This window comes from Notamacropus eugenii, chromosome X, assembly GCF_028372415.1.
Source record: "Notamacropus eugenii isolate mMacEug1 chromosome X, mMacEug1.pri_v2, whole genome shotgun sequence".
NCBI classification, from domain to species: Eukaryota; Metazoa; Chordata; class Mammalia; order Diprotodontia; family Macropodidae; genus Notamacropus; species Notamacropus eugenii.
The window spans coordinates 69918412-69942694 of NC_092879.1; the positions used below are offsets into that span (position 1 = coordinate 69918412).

General features: G+C 42.0%; 1 protein-coding gene across 4 annotated transcripts in view; it reads left to right on the forward strand.

The window, feature by feature from the left end:
• Positions 1–24283, forward strand: part of MAMLD1 (mastermind like domain containing 1) — a 123984-nt gene that overhangs the window by 6759 nt on the left and 92942 nt on the right. Inside the window, exon 2 of one of the 4 annotated variants that reach the window (XM_072626354.1) lies at positions 21176–21488. The exons of 2 other annotated variants lie outside the window; for them this stretch is intronic. In XM_072626354.1, the coding sequence (XP_072482455.1) occupies positions 21480–21488 (9 nt within the window). In that variant the 5' untranslated portion in view covers positions 21176–21479. Of the gene's footprint in view, positions 1–21175; positions 21495–24283 lie in introns of those variants that run through there. One more of the 4 variants, XM_072626353.1, reaches the window with a different exon arrangement.

Below are 24283 nucleotides of genomic sequence, written 5' to 3' on the forward strand. Positions count from 1 at the left end.
GAAGAGAAAAATAAGTTAGTTGATTTATAGTTTTTCTTCCTTGCTTCTCAAAGCCCTTTCCATCTCTTCAGAGATTCATTTTACAGCTTTGATCTTCCCCACCCCAAACCTGACCTCCTAGTAATTTCCAAAGCAGCCAGTTAAGATGTTACATACCAAAGGTTTTGCATTGAGTGGGGGTGATCTGGAAGGAGCAGACAAACTTTGAAAACATATACCTTTCCCCAATACTGCTTCAGGAAAAAAAAATGAAAGAAAGTTTCCAGTCAGGGGACAGGGAGAGTAAAATTTCATTTTCATTAGGCCACTCACTCTTTCTGGAAGTTTGCTCTGGCAAACTTTCGATAGTCTAACTCAGTAGAGCTTTTTAATGGTTAAAAAAAGAAAAGAAGTGCACATAGGTGTTTAATAAACCTTGAATAAGGAGTCCCCAACTCTTTTCAGCAAAGTAAAGAACCTGTCTATGGGTTGTTTGTTTGAAACTTGGAATGGTTTTTTCCCATACAAGTTATGGAAACTATTTCAACTCTACCCAAACAGCATATATAACTCCAAGTTACCATGTGTTTCTCTGAGAAAATTGTTTTTAGTTAGTGTGGCAAGAGAAAAAGAGGGGCTTGGTGGCAGTTTACAAGGTCTTTGGTGGTGAGATGGAGTATCAGTCAATTCAGCTTCATAAGTGCATTAAAGAAAATGTCTACCATACAGGAAGGTATATTTCTAGATCAATTTTCAGATGTTTGAATTAGGGACTCTGGACTCTCTTCTGAATCATTGAAGGGGAGGGGGACAACTTAACAGCAGCCCCTCGTTAGATTGCAAGAGGGTATAGTGGAAAGAACCCTAGCCTTGGAGTCAAGACCTAGTTCTGAGAATCTCCCTCCCTGATTTAGTGGGCTACAAATTTCTTTACCTCTCTCCACTTCAGTCAGTGTCCTCATCTATAAAATTCACCTTGCTATATTATTTACTTGTTATTGTTGGTTAACTTCACATCTTGTTCCTTCAGCTAGACTGTGAGCTCCTTGAAAGGAGTAAAGAGGAACTTTGCTTAATAAATTTGTAATAATACTTGATTTTTCTATAGACCTTCACTGTTTGCAAAGCACTAATCTCATATGATTCTCACAACAGCCCTGTGAGGCAAGCAGTAGGCATCGTTATCTTCATTTGACAGCAGTTTTTTATTTCATAAATTGATTTAGAGCTAAGGGGATGTACAGTTCATCTTATCTGGCCCCTGATTTTACAGAGGCCCAGGTAAGTGAAGTCCCCTGCCCACTGTCGCACAGCTATAGCGTAAGGTGTAGAGCTGAAATTGGAATTCAAATCCTCCAAAATTCCCAATCCATCACCCTTTCCATTGCACTTCTTTGTATTTTCCATAGTGAATTATGCGTAGTATGAACTCAATGTTTGTTCACAATCTCCAATCATAAGATATAAGTTGAAGACCCAATAAAAGGCTATAAAAACACTCAAATTCAATTTTACTACAACTGCAACTTGGACAGGCCTGGGGGGCTTTTCCCCTCTTTTTCCAAGAATACCTGGTGACCAAAAGGCCACAGCAACCCCACATGTCCCTTAAATTCAGGAAGAGACAGCTGGAGTTTCAGACTGTTACAGTCATGCTATGGATTGACCTCAGCAGGGGACATTGTTAACTGTGTTATTGTTTCATTCTATGTCACTCAATCTATTGAGTGGATTTGGTGTTTAGAACCCAGGGAATCCACTTTCCTACACTGTCCACCTTTGGAGGTAATGTATAATCCTTTGGAGAATGGAGGATGGAAAAAAGCCAGCTTCAGTTTTGTGTGGCAAAGCTAAAAGCTTTGGGTAATCTCCTCCACACTGCTCAGGGGGTCTTTTTTTTCCCTGAAAAAATAAAATAAAAAAGAAGTGTGAGACCTTGAACAAACTTGTTATCTCCATGATAAAGTCTGTACCTGACATCACAATGTATGACAGATGGATATATCATGTTAAAGAAAATCTTTTGGGAGTGGAAAGGGAGTTGGACTTTGTTCTCAACAGTGCTGGAAACTTGAAGGCATGTGCCATGAGTATTGAAAGTCACTGCCTCCCTGGGGATGTACTAAAAGCTGTAAGCCCACAGATATTTGGGGAGGTTTCTCCATTTGGAGATGCTCACACCCAGTCTCAAAAGTCTCTCATCTCTTTCCCCTCCTCCCCATTTAGTTTGTCATCACATGGGGTCATGTTGAGAAAAATGCTTTGCAAACCTTAAAATGTTATACTAATGAGTTGTTTATTGTTTATTAACATTATTGTTTATAAACATCGTTTATTATTTATTATTACCTTCCCACTTATTTCAGGGGTTGCGCTAGGGCCAAATTCCCGCTTATGGCTCTTGTGTGAGGAGACCAGGTTTAGAAGCCCCTGTAAAAGCCATTGGTAAGGGAGAGCATTGGCCCTTGACAGGTGGTTTAGTCTTGGTGACGTGAGAGAATAATGATGCTAAATGTAGCAGAAGCCTCGCTCTCCTGGGGACAGAATAGAACAGAACAGAATTTAGAATCTTCCTGTCATGTAATCCTCCCTTTATGAATTTGGCCTTTCCTTTTTTTAACACTTAGGGCAGCAGAGGGGCATGTTGGATTCAGAATTGGAAGTTTATGGGTTAGTTGTAGAATGCACACTGTAATTTAAAACTCGTTTGAAGGCAATTATTCTGGGGGCCTAGACATTAGTGCTTCAGAAAAGACTCTAGCTTGTCTTCTTTTTTTTTTAAGTTGCTGTCTGGAGCCCCAGCAAGGAAGGCCCACTCATAGTGGCCAGTACCATGTAGGGGCCGAAAATGTCTGAGCATGCATTTTTTAAAGGTGATTTCATTGTTAACATTGGCTTCTGGGAACGCCAATCGATTTTTTAACAGGAAGTTAAGACTTCTAAGTTGCCAGTCTCAGGTGTTTCATTCTGAATAACTGGCATGCTTGATGCCATGTTTTGTGAAGAGGACCCAGCATTTCTAAGCTGCTTGTCTGTCAGAGATTAATTTAACCTCTAATTACTACATTTTCTTCACAGTTTGCTGCACATGAGCACATTCTAACAAAAGCACTGAGAAATATGCCATTTGACTTACCACTACTCTGAAATTAATTTGGGGAGATGGAGTCAAATCTGACGCACTCGATGTTGCCGGAACTGTGCTGCCATTGGAATTAGAAGTGAATAATCGAGTTGCTTCCAATGAGATCACAGTGGCAAGATCTCGTTAACTATACACATAGTGGTAGAAATGAACCCTAAGGGGGAACTGTACAGTAAAAAGGAGACACCTCAGCTGCTGCTCTCAGACAGCAGCCCAAATGGGCCACACACATGCCTTTATCATCTGTTGTTCTCCAAGAACTCTGGGTGGTAGGCTAAAGACTCAAGACCTTCCTCTCAATTTGTACCGTTGCCAAACCCTTTTAAACTGGAGCCCTCCAAGGTTCTGACACTTAAGGACAGCTGGCATTTATCAGGCACTTTAAAGTTGGCAGTGTGTTTTACAAATGTATAATCTTCATCAAGTTTTACAATAGCCCTGCAAAGTAGGTATTGCAGGTATTATACTCATTTCATAAATGAGGAAACTGAGGCACAGAGAAGGTAATAATGTGACTTAGAAGGCAGACTGGCTATGGAGGTAAGCTCTGTATTCAAATCCTACCCCAAACATTTACTATCTGTGTGAGCATGGACAAGTCAGTGTCCCTTTCTGGCCCAGTTTCCTCATCTGTAAAATGCGGAGTCAGACAAGATGGCCTCTGAGGTCCTTTGCAGCTTTTGTTCTAAGATCTCATGACTTGCCCATGGTCACACAGCTAGAAAGTGCCCCATGTGAAGTTCAAGCACAGGTCTCTTTAACATCAAGCCCAGCACTAGGCCAGGTTATATATCCGAGAATCTGGCCCTTAGGCACCAATTTCATACAGCTTCCCAGCAATCCAGTCTCTAAGGGGACTGTAAATGAGTTTGGAGGGGAAGGAGATGAGTGAACTTCATTTGACTGTGGTTTTCTAGGTAGACTTTGCATCTTTAGAAAAAGGTCCCTTTCCCCCCAATGAGCCACTCCTTCATTAACACTACAGAGAATTGTGGCCATTCTGGATGCTGCACTGGCCCTGACTCCCCAAATGATAACAGGTGAACAGGGGACCTGGGAGCTGGGGAACAATTCCTGGCTCTGTGATCTTTGGTAAGCCTGGTCTCTCACAGATGCCTTTCTAATCCTGTCACGGGGAGATAATAAGCGTGAGGCTGAGGGGCATATCAGGTTGGAACCATGGGGCAAAGGTGTCCTAAATTAGACCCTGGTGGGAATTTGTGTATGCCTCATCTAGAGTAGTTATGAAGAGCTTATTGAAAGTGGAAAGAAGCAGGTTCATTATTTCACCTGAGCAAGTCTAGGGTGTCTGTCTTTTCCCAACTGAATCCAAGTCAACAAGCATTTTATGTGTGAGGTGCTATTCTGAGTGCTGAGAATACAAAGGCAAAACCAGTGACTGACCTCAAGGAGCTCCCATTCTACTGGGGAGAAACAAGTAGACGGATTAAGTAAATTAAAAATATTATACAATCAATAATTCCAGAGGGAAGAGTGAAGATGGGGTGGAGAGGAGCGAGAGGGGGGAAAGGCTAAATTTCTATCACCATATTTAGCCTTAAATATAGCCTTCACCATCCCAGTTGGGAATTTGTGAAATGACTTGGCCAGAAGCTCCAGTTCTTCTGACCCCAGAGCCCATTGCTTCTTCCCTCCTTGGGCTCAATCCAATCTGCAGTGGTTGACCAGCCTTTGGCAAAATTGTGAACTGGACTAAGTTTGTCTTCCAGGTGTCTGGCCTCCCCTTTCTGTGTCCCTCTCCTCTCCCCTCCCCCGTGGACCTTGACCAGTTTGCCTAACTAAAATTCCAATCAGGATGGCTTTGTCACTGGCCTTGGAGAAACCCTCAACTCTGTTGAAATCCTTTGATTTCCTAGTTATCCTATCCATAGTGCCACATTAGCTTGTCTCCTTTGTTTTTTTCTGTTTGAGCAGGATAGCAAATTTGATCAGATGTACAGAGAAACTCCAGCTTTCTAAGTTGGGAAGGCTTTCTGCCTTCAGCACCCCACTTCAAGAAATGGCAGCTGAAGTTATCTTTAGAGAGTAATTTTTAGTCAATCCAACAAGTATATATTAAGCTCTTACTATGGGTAAGGCATTCTTCCAGGTCAGGGGTGGGGAACCTTCAGCCTGGAGGCCACAGGTGGCCCTCTAGGTCCTCAAGTGCAGCCCTTTGGCTGTCAGTCAAAAAAACTGTCAGCCATGGGAGGAGCACGTTGGACAATTTGCATTGAGCTTCTTGTCACCCCCTGGGGGGGATCTTCCAGCAATGACCTCTTGTTATCCTAGAGAAAGTGAGCTAGCTAGCACCTTGAGAGAAGAGACTTTCATTGATGGCCATGTATCTCCTGCACCTAGCCCAGCATATGGTATATAGAAGGCACTTAAATGTTTGCAACATTCTAGAAGTCTCCAATAGTCCCTGCACCTCTAAAGAAGAAGAGGTGGAGAACACGAAATTCTCCAAAGTCTGAAGCAAAATTTAATTTTCAGTCATTTGACTCTTAGGAAAAAAAAAGCAAACTCTTTATATACTCAGTAAATGTCATGAAATCATACGGACAAGATATAACCTATATGCAGCATGGCTTAGTATTAAAAAAAAACCAAACCAAACACTGTATTCTAGTACCCAGAGACCCAAACTCTGCCTCTAACTTTGCTGTGTGACCTTTTCCTCTCTGGGCCTCAGTAATTCCATATGATAAATAGAAATGTGTGCCTCATATTGGCCACCTGTTTCTAGCTTTACTGTAGTTTCCAGATTTTTCTCATCGTTAAGACAAAAACATGTTTCTCAAAGCTCTTTATTTCTCTTAATGGAAATAAAAAAATTAAATTGTTTCCAATAGCAAGGACCTCACCCTTATTTTTTAATCTTATCTATTTAAAAATAAGCTATTATCATTCTAATGAAATTAGAAAGAAATCAGCTTTGTTGCCGTTTTCAAGTATTTCAGGGAGTTTGGAGTTTTATCAGCTATTTGTAGACTTGCAGCATATCAAAGCAGGAAGAGACTTTAGAGAGAAGCCATTCTAACTCCCTTATTTTCTAGAGGAAAAATCTGAGGCCCGGAGAAGGAAAGCTTAGCTACTCCACTCCCTTCTGCCTCCTGACTTTATGGGGGGAAAGTTGAATGGTTCCCTTGATTGTTAGAGGCATGATGTATCCCCCCCTCCTCCCAGAAAAAACATCATTCCACAAAGCTCTGCAGCCACTAGTAATTCAGTGGAAAGAGCACTGAGCTTCCAAGGCCTGGGTTAGACTTCAGACTCTGACACTTAATATCGTTGTGCCTTTGGGCAAGTCATTTAACCACCCTGGGCCTCAGTTTCCTCATCTGCCAAAATGAAGGTGCTACCACTTCCAGAGTACTGTTGGGATTGACTTTGACCTCTGGATGCCAACAAGTTACTTAACAAGAAAAGAATGTTTGTTCGTCCTCTTTCTGCAAGATATTCACTCATGGCCTAACAGGAAAAATTGAGTTTGATACTCTTGAATTGAAATAAGGAAGAGCTGGTCGTTTCAGCTCTTGTCACATTCTGTACTCAAATGTTTTTGCCACCAGGAAATCTGAGGCAGCCTTATTAGCCTTGTGTCTATGGGTGAGGCATTTACCTCTGTGAACCTCAGTTTTCTCCAAGGAATGGAGATAATTACATCTGTAGTACCTCTACTTTTACAGGGTTCTTGAGAAGGGAACACAGAAAGCTGCATGTATCTCACTGTTGTTTTTCAAATCCAAACTCAGAACCTATGGCACTTGAGGTCTAATTGAAAAGAAAACATTGTTCTTGAATAATGGTGAGGTCCTCAGAGAACCACTGGAAATCATTGTATTTTCAACAAATAGACCTATTTTTAAGACCAACTTTATATAAATCTGCCCCTTTGTCTTATCCCAACCCCTAGAACAAAAAGCCAGGAAAGCCATCCTTCATTTTTGTGTTGTGGAACACTTTGTCTCGTCTCAAAGAAGCCCTCAGTCTTCAGGCTGTTGTTACCCATGAGAATAGTTAGTTCTTTAATATTTTATCACAAAAAACTGTCAGCAAGCTCTTGCTCACAAGGTCCTTACAAAAGTTACCCTGTTTTAATTATTCTTATGTTCGTTGGCTCTGTAATATTTTTATTTGATCCCCTCTCCCTGTTCCTCGATTTAGGGAGCCCTGTTAAAAATGTGCTCCCCTTTAAGGGAAGCATCGAGGGTATAGCAGCGAGGGTGCTAGACCAGAAGCCTAGAGTGCTATGTGACTTCAGGAAGACAAGTCTCTCAGAACCTTAGTTTTCTCATCTCTACAGTGGGAATACTAATTTTTATATCTGCTTCACAGTATTTCTAGGATCAGATGAGGTAAAACGAATACTCCACCAAGGGGATCCATATGGACCATTGATTTCATTGGTGTGAGAACCCATGATGAGGAACTTCCTTTACCAAAGTGACATCTACTCTACAACTTGGTTGCCTAGAGCACTGACAAGTGACTTGCCCAGGGTCACACAGCTGCCCTGGTTAGAGCAACACCTGAAATTGAACTGTTAGCTTTTCTGCCACCCTGAATCTTGTTTTGAGATTCCAAATACTAGCTGAGTTGCTGTTGTTAGTAAAGGTACAGAAAATCCTGCAATACTAACTCAAACATTTCAGAAATGCAGACAGTGTGGTGTGGTAGAGAGAGCGCTGGACAGTAATAAAGCAGATACTGGGGCTAGTCCAGACTAACTCTGTCACTCTGGGCCAATTGCTCTCATTTCTGTATCTATCTGCACCTCTGTAAAATGTGGGCAACTTTCTTAATCCACCTAAGCCTCAGTTTTCTCCTCTGTAAAAGAGGACATTGAACTTACTTAGCCTCTGAGCTGATTCTGTGGATAATTTCGGAAGCTCAAAGGTCCTTTCAGCTGTCTAATTAATTACAAATATCACAAATCAGAAACCCATAGCATTCCCATGATACTCTGAGACCACGTAGTATCACTCCTCATTTTATAGGGGGCCAGAGATGAAGACAGTTGCCCAGGATCATATGGCTAGTGTGAACCAGGATTCCAACTCAGGTACCTTAACTCCAAACCCAGCATTTATATGCTGCCTCTAAGGAAAAACATTGGGTTTTGTGGAGACAAAATGGCAGCTGTGAAAAAGATAAGTGATTCCTTCCATCAGTTATTTTGACCATTTAGCCCCAAACAAAACTGTCTGCTGAATTGTCTTTTCATACTAACTAGAGTTTGGGGCACTGTTTACTGAGAGAGGTTTGGTCACAGATGATTCTGTGGTTACTTGGTATCTCCTATTGTCATGCATGTTATAATGAAGTTGAAGCTGTGTTCCATGAGTTAGGAAAAATGTAATTAAACAAGACTGTCGCTTCTAAACAAATCTCATTATACATTGACCCATCTACTCTTGAAAAAACCAGTGCCATTGGGCACCAAAGAAAAGTTGTGTTTTAGAAAGGGCCATTGATGTCCAACTGTCGTCTCAAAGGTCCTTCTTTTGGCAGGAGTAAGGATTTAATTGATTTGTGCAGGGTGAGAATTTCATACTGTGTAGACTTTTGATATTACTACATGCATGGTACCATGGAAAGTGTGTTGTTCTAATGGCATCAAGGAAGACCAGGTCTCAAATCTCATCCTAAGGCTTACTGGTTATTTTTGAGCATGTATATCAAATGAAATGATTTATGTAAAATGTTTTGCAAACTTTTAAATGTCAGCTTTTATTTTATTATGATTGGTCTCCCATGTTTTCCTTTGGGTTTTCTAGAACTTTTGTATATAGAAAGCATCATAGATTTCCAGAGCCGACAAACACCTTAGCGATCTAGTCTAATAACTTCCCAAACTTTCCACATGTACCCTCACTTCCAAATTTAAAGATTCGAAGAAAGGAAGTGACTTATCTGAGGTCACACAGTGAGTCAATGGCATAGCCCAGATCACTTAAAAAAAAACACCTAAACATTGTTTAGATCGAATACATTGGGGCTAGTTACAGAAACAACTTGGAGGTGTAGGGGTGTATGATTACATTGTAAAACCATAGTAGTGAAAGTATGTATTACATTTTTATCTCTCTTTTTATATTAGTCTTGCCCTACCCTTTTGGTTCAGGTAATCAAGAATTGATATTATTGGCAACTTAATTTCAGAGATCAGCAGGAAAGATAGTTCCATTGACACATTTTTAGTTAACGTGGGATGTCCTCCAGATGAATATGCCTCTAGTTGGTGTTGGTTCACTAATACAAAGATCCAGTCTAGAATCTGGGATGGAAATCCAGGGAATTTGTGAAGGATTCTCAACTCCTAAACTCCCCAACCTGAAAGGACCATGGATGGGCTTTGATCCTTGCCCAGTAGAGGATGTCAACAGCTCTCTATCAGAAGCTCTGGCTCCACATGCTCATTGGCTGACCTGCCACTTTCACAAAACAATCCTTTCACACCTTCTTTGCCTTTGCAATTCACAGAAAGTCAATATAAACAGTACCTGGTTCCTCCAGTGGGCCATCAACTCTGTCATTTGACAAGGATCCCATATTGAGAATACTCACGGTTAAATGTGTCTGCCAGTGGTCTAAGACCTGTCTGATCCTAGTAGCCTCTACCCCCTGGTTTACCACTCCACCCCCATCACAGTACAAAGCCACACAGGACTGAAGATAGTCTTGTGGGTTTGTCCATTTCGTAGTTTGCTGTGGCCAAAATAATTAATCACTCGTTGACTGGCTTTTTGTGGTAGCATTCACATTTTTAAAATCTGATTATAATAGATGAATTGGCAGGCTATGTCACAAACAAATTTTAGAATGCCAACTTGCCTTTTTTAAGACTCGTGAAAGAATCACTATTGGGTATTAAGACTTCAGGGACTTTAATTGGAAGGATAAGATTGTAGTCCAAAGAATCTGCTTTGAAATGTCTTATTCGTGAAAGTTATAGACACTCTAAATAGATCTTAATTCACACCAGACTTAAAACTCTTTTTAATAACAAGTCTCTAAAATTATTGATCAACTGGATGACCCAAGTGTCTATAGGCAACATAGCTCAGATGCAAGGCAGTAACATCTTTGCCATTCTCAGAAATAATTAAGAAGGTATCTTAACTGAGAGTAGCAGTCTAAGAAAATTGTGTGTGTTGCAATAAAATCGTACTTGCCCAGAGCAATCTGATCCAAGATAAACATTAGAGTAATGGTTCACAAGAATGGCTAAACAGATTCTGGGGCAAAGAAAAAACAAAAAGTATATAAAGGAGGGAAGAGTGCATGAACAAATTAGGGAGAAGGGGGCTGAAGGGATGGAAGCCATAGAAACAACTTTTCCCCCAAATTCAAAGCCACTGAAAACACGAAATATTGTTTGATGCACTGGACTTTAGGCAAACAACAAGTTCCAGTCCTAAGAAATGCTAAACCATTGCCTTGTATCATCCTCTTGATACCTTTTTCATTTGGCTGGGGAAATGCTCCAGGCCTGCCTCGAGTACCCTGGCTCCACAGTTGATAGTCAACAGAAACTAGAGAACCCTTGATAACAGTTGCAGGGATTCACACATACTAGAAAAACATGGTTGATAACTAAAACTTGGTCTACAACTTTATCACTGAGGGAGCATGAAGTTGGTCATTTTTCTAGTCTTTTGAATTGTCTTACTATCACCATCTTCTTCCTTTCCTTTCCAATATCTTCTGGGTACCCAGCTAAGTGAGGAAAAAAGGGAGAGACTTGGCTGATAGTGAACCAGAGCAGAATCCCTTCTGAAACAGTTTGCATAGAAAAACTGTCAAGTCACCCACCCAACAAGTCTCTTTGCCACACCAAACCCAAATTATCTCTAAGCTGCTAGTATGCCTTCAGGAAGCGGTGTTGGGAAGGACTCAGAGCTCCAGTCCACCCCCTGTTCTCCAGTTTACCCTTATTTAGGGACTTTTCTCTCAGCATCTCAAAGCCCTTCACAAAGAAACATTAGTTCAGTTTAGCCCAAAAGACTTACATAACCATCCTCGACTTTTCATTTGCTGATGAGGAAGAGAAAGTCATCACACCTCAGTGTTTCCCTTGGTAAAATGAGTTGATTGGCCCTTCCAGCTCTGACATTCTGGGGTTCTAAAAGCAGAGAGTAACTCACCTGGAGGGAAATTATAGACTACACCAAAAAGGGCAAGAAATAAATTATTTTTGTGACTTTGATTCAATGGGGTTATTTCTTAGGGAAATAAGGTCCATCGACATTCCAGATTATGTGTCAATCATGTTTTTCAAACCCTGTGAATAATTCATATTAGCCTTCCTGGAGTGATTGAAGGGTCTGTCCCAGTGGTTGCCCACCCCTGGACTTTGCTTGTCAAGAAGGACAGCATGTGACTTTGATCTTCATTATCATCACTATAGAGTTGGCCAGGGCATTACTAATTGTCTAATTTGAGTCCCTCCTTTTATAGACTCCAGGAATGAGTTCTTAGCTTGTTGAAGACTCAGTTCCACTTTCTTGCTCCAAAAGTTCTAGATCATGAGATGGTACAGATTTTTGGTTAAAATTAAAATCTTGGCCTCTCCGATCTAGAAGCAATTGATGTCATGAAGTCTAGCCCTTGCTTAGAGCATGGATCTATCCCTGCAAGCTGGTCACCTGACCTCTGCTTGATCACTTCCCGGGATGGGAAATGCACCATCTCATACAGCAGCAAGAGAAAGAAATGAAGTGGCTTGGCCCACTTTTTTTTTTCAAAATCACACTCAAAATATAAACGGTCCTCCTACTAATTTCTCTGCTGTTCTAAGAGACTTGGGAGAAAAAAAAAAAGGACTTTTAGTATTTTCTTAAGCAAGCATAAGTAATGGCCAGAAGAGTGCCCCTGAACCCATTTTGGTTTTTTAAATGTCTTGCTTTTCTGGGCTTTGACTTTTTCCTCCGCCTGAAATTCTCCTTGTTGCAAGCCAAGGCCATATGGCTTTCCTTCCCCTAGCAGGTGGAACTAGCTATTACCCTGAGGGGATCTAGTGAATGAGGCCAGCTAACTCCTGACCACTAAGCTTTGGAGTCCTTCTACAAAGGGAGTGGTTTATAAATGAATAATAATGATGATACTAATCAAAGCTAACATTTATATGACAGTGCTTACTATATCCCAGGCATTGTGCTAAGTGTTTTGCATATTTTAATCTCATCTGATCCTCACAGCAACCCTGGGAGGTAGGTATTATTCTTATCCCCACTTTACAGTTGAGGAAACTGAGGCAAATAGAGGTTAAATGATTTGCCCAGGGTTCCCCTGCTAGTAAGTGTCTGCTGCTGAATTTTCACATGGGTCTTCCTGACTTCAGAGGCAGGTGGTGTCTCAATAGATAGAAAAATGGAACTAAAGTCAGGAAGATCCAAGTTCAAATTCAGCCTCAGAAACTTCCTAGCTGTGTGAACCTAGGCAAGTCACTTAACCTCTGATTGCCTGACAAAATGGATCCACTGGAGAAGTAAAGGGCAAACCCTCCTGTATCTTTGCTAAGAAAACCCCATGGACAATTTACTGATCAACAGCAACAATTTCCTACCTCCAAGCCCAGCTTTCTATCGCTGGGCGCCCCAACTTGTTTTCTATTCTTTTGTCCATGTGCTTAAGCATTCTTGGCATAGTGGAAAGAACACTGGATTCAGAGTCTAAAAGACCCATGTTCAAATCTGGATTCTGCACTTACTGTCTCCGTGCCCTTGGGCAAGTTACTTGCCCTCTCTGGACCTCAGTTTCCTCATCTGTAAAATGAACTAGATGATCTAGAAGGTGTCTTGGAATTCCAATACTGTAACTTTATAACTCTCAGCCTCTAGTCTTAAAAAATAGAGATGTCAGGGCAGGTAGGTGATGCAGTGGATAGAGCATTGACCCTGGAGTCTGGAGAACCTGAGTTCAAATCTGGCCTCAGACACTTGGCACTTATTGGCTGTGTGACCTTGGGCAAGTCACTTGACTCCAATTGCCTTGCCCCCAAAAAAGAGATGTGCTGTAAGGTAGACTAATGGCTCTCCATATGGACAGCTATATATTTGGGCAGCACCCACTACACTCAGCCATCTGTACCATATCTAGGTACCTCCACTATTGGTTTTTCTGGAGGTATTGGTCATTACATGAAAGGCTTTGAGAAATGGCGAGGTTACCAGTAATTAGAGATTCAGATCACATCAGAGCCGGAATGCCCTTCAGAAAGATAACCTCCTCCAGGACTCAAAAGAAGACTTGCCCAAGGTCACACAGAAAGTCATAGGCATAGGCATTAGTGGACTATGGATCTCCTAACTCTCCTTCCGAATTCTTTTTCTCCTTCTGGAGCAGTCTGCGGATGTTACTATATAGTGGTGCTGGGTACCCCTAACCTTGGAAGGGCTTTGTCTAAGGTTGATATTTTTCAAAAGGTTATAGTCAGTCCCCTTTCTCATCAAAGAGAGCTAGCAGATCCTTCTGTCACAGGAAGGTAGAAATTATTGGAGCCAGCTTAAAGCTGTTTCCCTCTCTCAGGGTTATTTGCATTTTCACTGGAATAAAAGCCTTTGTATTCCTCAGAGGGGATAAAGTTTTAACATTGAAGGTCAGGCCTCTGCTGGAGAGGATTGCCTTGGGGCGGGGGAGAAAGGAATTCTTGTGTGTTGTCCTTCTCTTTCTCCCAGCCCTATTCAGTGGTATTTTCCCATCAAATAACATGTAGCCATTCTAGACTCCTCCTGTTCAAAGAGGATTTACTGGAGCGAGGCAGGAACTTTTATTTGCTCTCAAGCTAATGTTTATTTCTGGAGTCCTATCTCTAGAGATGTAGGATGGGTGGTGGAACGTGTACTGGCTTTGGAATCAAAAGAACTGGGGTTTGCATCTGACTTCTGCCACATAACCCTGTATGACCTTGGGCAAGTCACTTCTCTCTGAGCCTCAGTTTCCCCATCTGTCAAGTGAGGTGGTTGGACTAACTGGCTTTCAAGGTCTCTTCCAGCTCTAACCCTATGATTTCTATATGGTGTACCTATAGTGACCAGCAATAGCCAACACAGAGGATCCTTCTTGTGTTGAATGAGTCTGCAAATCTGCATCTGAGTGGAACTTTGGAGCTGAGGTTGACCTTTGCTACATTTTGACAATCTCTCTTCCCTCCTTCATTCTCATCTCTCTTTCCATCCTTTTCATTGCATTTTTATTTCAAAAAGTTTCTTCATAGTCATCTTCCTCTAAAGACTTAGTCATGTGGTTTCAAACCATGTCACTGTGAAAGAATTCTAGAGTGCCCATGGATGTTTCCAGTCAGGTTAGGTTTTAGCGGCAGGAAGTCTGACCCGGCAATCCTATAGAAATCAATCAACAAACATCTGTTAAGTGAATACATTGGGCTGAGCACTGGGCTAAGAACTTGGGGCTACAAGGACAAAAATTCAATAGTCCCTCCCCTCAAGGAGCTTCCATTCTAACTGGGAGCTAGATAAGCAGATACAAGATATATACAGAATGAATACAAGGTAGTGTGGGAGGGAGAGCAGTAGTAACTGGACTGAACTTTGAAGTAAACCAACGATTCCAAGAGATAGAAGTGAGAAGGGTATCCATTCTAGGAATGAGGTCCCTAGTTCAGGCCCTCATCACCTCTCACCTGGACTAGAGCAATGGCCTCCCCATAGGTCTCCCTGCCTCCACTCTCTCCCTAGCCCATCCTCCACACAGATGCCCAAGTGATTTCCTTTAAACACAGGTCCGACCTTGTCATTTCCTTACTTGCTCAACTCCAATGGCTCCCTATTGCTTTTAGATCATGTATATTTTATACACTCTCTGCTTAGCTTTTAAAGCCCTTTACGTGACTCCAAGCTATCTTTCCAGCCTTGCTGGACATTAGTTCCCCTTTCCCATACTGCAATCCAGCCAAGATTCCTCACACATAACACTTCCTCTTGGGTCTCTGTGCCTTTGTCCCCCCCACTCCCACCCCAAACATTCCATGCCTGGAAAGCCTTCTCTCTTCACTGTTACTACTTAGAATCTTTCTCTTTCTTTAAGACACAGTTCAAGTACCACCTTATACAGTCTTCATGTCCCTTCCTCTCAAATCACCTTATATTTAACTAATCGGTATTTATTTATATTTGTTCTGCACATTCTTATATATGTATTTGTCTCCCCTGTTAGAATGTAGGGTTGTTGGTTTTTTGTATGGAGAGATCTTTTTCATCTATTGTATTCTTATCCCAACTTCTTAGGACAATGCCTAGATGGAACATAGTAGGTGCTTAACAAATACTGTTTGGTTGGATGGTTGACTGGGAAAATCACTTTGGCAGCAATATGGAGGCTGGGCCAAAATGAAGAGAGAGATTGTAGAGAGAACACTTAGGCCGCCATTGCTGTAGTCCTGGTGAAAGGTGATGAAGGACCTCCATTAGGGTAGTGGCTGTGTGTGTAGAGAGAAGGGATTGACTATGAAAGATGCTGTGAAGGTTCAAAATGGTAACTGCCAGATTTGGCAACTGATTGGATATGTGGGGCAAAGGTTGGTGAGGCATTGAGGATGACTTGAGGTTGCAAAGTTAAGGGACTGGGAGGATGACCTTGATCTCAGGAGTAACAGCTTAATTCTGAAGAGGAGTGGGCTTTAGAAGAAAGATAATAGAAGTTCTGTGTTGGACCTGTTGGATTTGAGCTGCCTATAGGGCATCGGCTTAGAAATGTATAAAAGGTAGTTAGTGATATGGGACTGGTGTTCACTAGAGAGTTTGGGCCTCCAGAGATAAGAAATTACTGTGGTAGCTTTTAGGAGGGGCAAAGAGGATAGGAGGAGATTCTCCAGGCTGGTCTCCCTTATTAGCAATCAAAAGGCTCATTGCACATACTTGTAAGTGGGAATTAACTGTTTATTTTGGGATCCTCCAGACAGTTTGATATACCTTTCTATCATGGTGAGCAGTTTTCCTAGCCTCAACTGGTGAAGGGAAAGTGGACCTTTCTTTACTCAGTGAAGTTAGTTTTCTAAGGTACTATCAAACTATTTTTTTCTAGTTTTTATGAGTCATAGATGCAGGAGTGCATATATCTAGAGTTGGAAGGAATCTTAGAGAACATCTAGGGAAACTGAGGCCTAGAATGGGAAAGTGACTTGCCCAGGGTCTTGCAACTAGCTAGTGGCTGAGCTGGAATGTGAGCTCCAGGTCTCTAGATTCACGTTCCATTTCTCCCCATCATACTGTGCTGTTTCCCAGGCTCGGTGGAGCATCCCTAGATACCTGCCCTCCTTGGGTTTGCTTATGACCCACCAAACATAGTATTTAGGTGTTTGCTGCTTTTGACTTTTTCTCTAGTATGCCCTATTCCTGCTCCTTCACAATACTGATGATAATGCCCTCTCCCTTCCCTCTTTAAAGTGTTTTATGGTTTACAGAGCAGTTTCTTCACAGCAACCCTAGGAGACAGGCTAGGCAAGCAGTAGTAACCCCCCATGGGAGAGCCCCGGTGTTCTTGCACAATTGTGGCTTTTTGCTATTTCCTCTGCTGCTTGCAGGAGCCCCTACTACATCTGAGAGCACTATCAAAGGGAGTTTGATTGGGGGGGAGTGGGGCAGGGGAAGCACTCTTTATGATACAAGCAAGTTGGATCTTGCTGCTGGATAGGTTGTCCATCTATAAATACCTTAGCACAGTTTTGTGGAGGTTCCCTGCCCCCTTCTCTCAGAGAATTGAACCTATTGCTCCAGTCTTAAAGAGATCCCAGCTTTAGGTAAGGAAAACTCTCTAGCTACAAAGGATTCCACTTTGCATTAGCAATTGGCAGGCTAAAATTGAACCATGAAACTTAGTGGCAGTTTGGCCTGAAATTCTTGCTCAAAAGACAAAGAAAGAAGGAGAAAGCCGGTAGACTCTGCAATTTGATTAACATGAATACGTTACTTCAAAACCACGTGTTTGATCCTCTTTCTTCCTCTTCAGTGAGAAGGCAGGTACCAAGGACCATCTGAAAGCATGAGGAGAAGACAGTCACATGAGCCAGAGCACTGAATTTGACAAGGTGCTTTTCCCCAGGACTTCTTTGACCTCTATCATAGAAGTTAAGCTTTAGAGTTGGAAGGGACCTTAGAGAGATCTTCTGCTGAAGTTTTTTTCCTCCAACTGGTCTGGTCATAGAAGACTTGGAGGCTTGAAAAAATATCTTGAAAAATATCAGGAATGCTAATGTGAGGAAATCTGGAGCTAGAGAACACCTCTCATATAAAGAGTAGGGTGTAGGGTGGGGTGGGGCGGGGCAGGGCAGGGGAACTTTGAAGCAAATAAAAAAAGAGCAAAAAATTTTTGCACACAGCTATTGTTCATATGTTACTGAATAATTAGTGTTTTCCAGTGGAGAATATTGCCTATAATGGTGGGTTCTCATGGAACCCCTTTTCACATGGCTCATAACCCAATTTGGGAAATGGGCTATGGAGGTGGCATCACTAAGCCATTGACATAGGTTGCCCTGAAACTTTGAAATATGGTCCCTTTGTGGTCATAGATAATGGGAAAAGGAAGTTTCATGGTGGCATTAAGTGAAATAACTTAGGCAAGACTATGAAAAACATTTTGGTCAAGGAATGAAAGCCATGGTAGAGGGTCCTCTGAGCCATTATACAGTCAGCTTGTCTTTAGAGTATTCAGTTACTTGCAGATTATATTGATTTTTATCAAATGTGTACAATCAATTTTAGATTTGAGTGCTGTGAGAAGCTTCCGTTTTTCCCTGTGGCCAAAGGTACTGTGTGGTACTTGCTCTAGTTTGTTCGATGTATTTTTAACTTTGCCTTTTTATCAGCTAGATGTCTTGGGGGAAATTCATATTGCCTGCTCACCTGGCAGTGAGTAGGCTGTTCAGCCTCAATAATACATACTGGCTTGGGCTACCAAGTGTGTTGGTGGGTAGCCAGACTCAAAGCTGGATCATTGTAATCATGGGACTAACCCTAACTGTTTAGCCCTTGAGTGAGACCTAGAATTGTACTGCCTCCTTTGGGTTCAAACCTAACTTACATACACCCTCACCACCCCTCATTTGGGGAGATCGCCCAATTTCAACACTCTAACTTTTGAAAAAGGATTTAAAAAAATTAATACAGCCTCGCAATCACCAATCTATAACTGAGTCAAAGGTGTCTTAGAGATGGTTAGTCACAAGATCCCAGAATTTCTAAGTTGGAAGGGACGTTAGACATCATGTAGATCACCACTTGTGCTGCAGTAATCCCTGCTCCCACATTCCAAACGCAAGTAGTCATCCAGATTCTGCTGGAAGAACCCCATTGAGGGGGAACCTGCCCTCCTTTCTATACCAACCCTGTTCACTTTTGTTATTGTTCAGTTGCATCTGATTATTCTGACCCCATTTGGGGTTTTCTTGGCAAAGATACTGGAGTGGTTTGCCATTTTCTTCTCTAGCTCATTTCACAGATGAGGACACTGAGGCAAAGAGGGTGAATTTACTTGCCCAGTGTCTGAGGCTGGATATGAACTCATGAAGATGAGTCTTCTTCACTCTAGACTTGGAGTTATGTCCACTGCAGTGCCACCTAGCTGTCTTTACTTCAAGCAGAAATTTGCTTCTTTGAAAAGGATACCCGCTGTTCCTAGATGTGCCCCCTGGGACAAAGAAGAAAAAGTCTAATCTCTTTTAGACATGCTAGCCCTTGAAATTCTTCAAGACACCTATCCTGTGCTCTGAGTCTTCTCCTTTCCATGCTAAATGGTTCCATTTCCTTCAACTAAAACTCAGATGGCATGATCTTAAGCTCCCTTACCATCTAGTGTTCCCACTTTACAGCTGAAAAAAATGAGGCCTAGTAATTTGACCAAGGTCATATTTATAATCTCATTTGAAGTGGGGGGAGGGGTGGAATAAGGTATTACTAGAGATGAGCATAATGCAAGTTTCAATGAGACAAGTGCAAGGGGGTTAGAATGGAGTATCCTGGAAGATCAGTAAGTGAAGGGATCATAGAAGGCTTTGTGAAGAAGGTGGCATCCAAGCTGCGCCTTGAAAGACTCAAAGGAAGGACACAGGGCGGGATGTAGGGGAAGTCCCTTCCAGGCACAGAAATGAAAGACTCTGCACACTGAACAGAATTGGGAAAGCATGAGCAGTTCACTTGAGCTGCATCCCAGAACACTAAAAGGGGAATGATGGGAGATGAGGCTGGAAAGGTAGCTTGGAGACTGGCGAAGTCTTTTCGTCAATTGAGTATTGAATGTTTGCGAAGGACTTTGAAGAGAAAAACTGAGAGTTCTAGGAATGCCTGACTTCCTATTGTTATTCTCCTCCAAAGACAAGGGCTAGGGATGTTCTTGGCCCTGCCAAGTTATGATTTGGCTTTTGCAAGTACAGGAAATAAAATGAACATTCTAAAATAATCCAAACCACTTTACTGGTCCAAACGCCTTTATTTCTGAAACATTGGTTGATTTGTGCAACCAATGAAATGACTGTCTGTATGTCCCTCAAACCCAAAGAAAATAATAATGTCGTTTTGTTTACTTTTGTATTCAGGATAGCTTCCCATGAATTCTGGCAATACATACCTATCTTCCAAGATAAGGTCAATCTGCCTATAGTGAGAAGTTCTGAGGCTCAAAGAGGTTCATGACTTGCCAGTGATTGCCCAGTATAGTCAGAACCAAAGCTTGAACTCCAGATCTCATTAACTCTAAGCCCATCACTTTATCCAACATACCACACCAGCTTTCCACACACACACACACACACACACACACACACACACACACACACACATACACACATACACACATACACACATACACACAATGTCTTATTTCAATCTGAGCTGCAAACTTGCAAAAATGAATATTCTTCAATCCAGAGAAATTGCTCCCCATAAGTGAAATAGAAATGGTTTGATGGGTATGATTGTCACAGCGACTTGAACCATGTGTATTGGGAGCCCTAGCCCAGGCCCCCCCAGAGAGCTGAGGTTCAGGGCTCCCCCTTCCTTCCAACCCAGCAAATGCAATATAAATTTAGGCTGCTTGGTTTCCAGCTCTCATCGACCTAAGGGTTCTTTGGAGGGCGTTACAAAAACAAGCAGATACGTGAGGGAATGCTTCATTCCAATTTCTTCTTATGAAGAAATAGAATATAAGACAATGAAAGGAACCAGTCTTTTTGAGACTGGAAGTTTAGTTGGACTCTTGGTTGTGCGGGAGTTTCCGCTAAAAAGTTCTGTGAAAATTATGGGTTTCCTTGTCAATGTCTGCTCCAAGGGTATCTGTGTTTTGATGTGAGAAGACATTTTCATAAACCTTCTGGGGGTGGGGATGTTTTCTATTCCAACATCATTCACCCAGATTATTTTTTTTCCTGGCTTGGAAGTTGGTTATCCCTTTTGGTTTATATCATCCTTTCCCCCAGAAGGAATCAGCATCTTGGACCCTGTTAATGCTATTGCAATACATTGGCTGCCTTAGAGGTGTCAAAGACCTTATTGCCAGGACCACTATTCCCATTTAAAGATGAAAATGCCACAGCCTCCTTAGAGGAATTAGACCCTCCTGAGAACAGGGGGCCCGAAACCCCAAGGCTAAAACCCTAATCTGTCTAGATTTCTAAAATGACTCACCTTGACAGAAATATCTACTGAAAGAGTTCCATTTTTATCTATTCCTTTGTATACTCTCACTGGTTTGGGTTTGGTTCGGTTTGGATTAAAAAAATTCAATGATAGCCCATGAAATCCTTGAGGACAAGTAGCCTTTCATTTTTGCCTTATAGCCCCAATGTCTTACACATAGTAGGCCCTTAATGAATGTTTATTGAATTGAACTCTCCCTCCTTCCCCTCGCCCCTCCCCTCCATCCCCAGCCAAGCTCTGTAGATATTAAGAGATTGCTTCCCTCTCCCCTTAGAAACTAGACCTGCATTGTAAGCTAGAGGGTCACATTGCAAGTGTAGCTCATGGTATGTTGCCTGTGGTCTGGAATAATCTTGCTAACTGCAAGTCCATTTTTGTCATTTGGTTTCTGCAGAACCTCTTAGGAATCACAAATCAACTGGAGAAGCTCTATCTGGGGTCATTATAATGACTCGCCGATAAATGTACAAGTTCTGCCGGAGGCTGTCCCGAGGCTGGCTGTTATGTGTCTGGGACGTTGTCACTACATCACACACTTCCTCGATTTCAGGATTGCCCTCTAAGCCTGTCTAATGGGATTCTCTGTTGCTGACCCTGGCTTACTCTGACCTACTTCCTTCTTCTGTCCCAGCAAGCTGTCAGCAGCTATCAGAGCACCAGGAGCCGAAATCACCGGGCACTGAGGGGGAAAAGCAAGGATGTCGATGGTGAATGTAATTAGCTTTGTTTAACTGGCTTGTTTGCTTTGTAAATCCCTAAATTTGACCAAAAAAATGATGTGAAGATAAAGTCAGTCATTAAAATCATATGATTCAGAACCTTATAAAAAGTCAAGAGCTTTAAAAGCACACTAAAACATGCTTGAAAAACCAGAATACATTATCAGTGGCAACATAGACTTGCAATAAGAGAAATCAGAAATGCTTATTCTGGAGACAAGACTTCATTTGGCATCAAATTGACATTCCTAGGAGTTTTTTCCTTTTAACTCAGTGAAAAAAGTAGCTGTTGGGTTCTGTGTCTTCATATCTGACAGAAGTACACAACACATATAAAGAAGTTTTGAATTTCCCTACCTAACATCATTAACACAACACACACACATACATACACACACACACGCACACACACGCACACACATACGCACACACACACAGAGGTTTAAGGAAGAGTGTCCACTATAGCTATTCAGAGTACTTCAGAGTTCGCCTGACTTCTCCCCTCTGTTCCATTGTTACCTATAACCTTCACAGCCTTTGCATCATCCTGATCTTTCATCTTACAAATCAAGAACTTGCTTCCAGTTGCTTCAGACTAATACCTCAAGCTCTTCTCTCCCCCTCTTACCTCCTCAAGACTGTCCCACTCCATCAATGCAGTCTTCAACCGTATGTTGCCATGTGGCTGTCTCTTCATTTCTGACATTTCAAAGCATCCTTTGGGTCTCTCTTATTCTAACTCAACTCTCCTTTTCAGGCATATCTCACTCCTGCCCTCGATTTTAAGCTTCTTATTCTAGATTCGTTCTAGAACCTTCCCTTAAAACTGATTTAACTTCATCTTCCCCTTCCCTTCTAGGAGATCCTCAAAATAAATTTGTCATTTGTGCCATCTTGGTTGGGGCAAAAGTTCATTTTAAAGTTTCAGTGTTCCTCAGTGTTTAAATCCTCAGGTCCTGGTGTCTTTTCCCATACCCCTATGGACCTTGGTTTTCTGCCTTCCTATCCATATTTAGAGTCACATCACCTCTTTAGTACAATTTTTCCAATCAAGTGGATGACAGGAAAGATAAATTGCTGATGGGCAGGGCCAGGCTGGTCAGATTTTTTTTTGTTCCTCAGTTACACAGCTCAGTGAGGGTTCTTGGAAAGATTTGGCTGACTGTAGCAGTAAGCTCCTACAATAGGACATGTTAACAGCACAAATTCCTCCTGTGCAGCTGAGCTCTAGTACTTTGCTTGGCTTTAGCCTGAGTCTTGAGTATAAGCCCATAATCATTTGAGAGCTGGGCTATATTTTCATGGCTACCAGAGTCTCAGACACAGAAGGTAGAATCCTATCACTTCCAAGGCCCAAGTAAAAGCCAGCCAAGATACAGTCTGATAACACAATGGGTTTCTTAAATGAACAGGAAATGAATTTCACAAACCTCCAGAGATTTCTCTACCAATTTAAAGGTAAAGATGAGCTTTGTAGTTTGGATATACCAAAGTCAGCCAGCTGAGGGGATGTGACTATTACCCAGGCAGCCCACCCCTTTTATTACACCCACTCTACAGCTTTGAGCTCCGTGGACAAACGGGAAGTGATGGAGGCAGAAAGAACAAAATGATAAGGGCAGGAGAGACATAGGCAGAATGAATGAACGGCAGTGATTGACTCAGTGGACGAGTTCATGTAGAATTTGGCCCTAGGAGCTTTCTACGGCAATGCCCTTATTCCTAGTCATCCGGATATATGACAGAAGGAAAACAGTGGATAAAACTTCCTGAGAGTCTGTAGTTCTGAAATCAGTAGAGTGAGTCATAGGATTATGGAGTGTCAGAGCCCCAAGGGACCTCAGAGATCACATAGTCCAACCCTCTCATGTTATAGAGCCAGAAAACAAGGCCCAGAGTAGGGAAAGGACTTATTCAAATTCACCCAGATAGTAAGTGCTACATTTCAGGATTCAAACCTAGGTCTTCTAGCACATCCCAGTGCTCTTCCAAGACCTCACCCTATCTCCGTGAAGCACACAGCATTGATAATGTTTTTTCATACCTCAAGTAGGTTTAATCTTCAACCCCAGAAATATGTTTGTGTTTGATTGAAAAGCTGGAGTTAAATATTTCTCTTTCAAAACATTTGAGCCAGCAGTGCCATTGAAGGTGTATGGAGAGAGTTCAGATCCTGGTTGTGACTTTTTTTCTGCTTTGAAATAGCTTACCTGACAGTGTAGAAGAGGCCAGCCTAAGTAGACAGAGTAGCATCCAGGAGTGATGATCCACAGCAGTTCACGTACACTTGAGAACATCTCAAGTTCACTTTGTTAACTGAAGCTTAGCTCAGCACAAGCAAACAGGAGCAGTGACCTGACACAGAACAGGCCTGAAGCAAGACTTGGGCCACTTTTCTTAAACTAGCTCCCTCCTCCTCCTCCCTTATTGAAATATCAGGAGCCCCAGTGAGGCGTGCCTAATGACACATGCATTTACAATGAGGCCCCAGCCTGTGTTCTTTAGGACTCAGGGAAAAGAGACTGACTGTATTGAGGAAAGATGTCTGTCTTATTAGCATTTGAGGTTTATGGGCTGAGTATTTTTGAGCTGTGGGGTCAAGTGATTTAGTCTGACACTAATGGCCAGGGTTTATTAAGCCTTCTGTTTTTCTGTCTTCCTCCAGTATAGCCCAGAAAGGCATAGCTGGTTGCTTACTAAATAGGTTAACAGTATGTTGAAAGCAGGCCATGAGAATCCACATTCATAGTTTTGAATGCGGAAATTGGCGTCTGCTCCCAAAC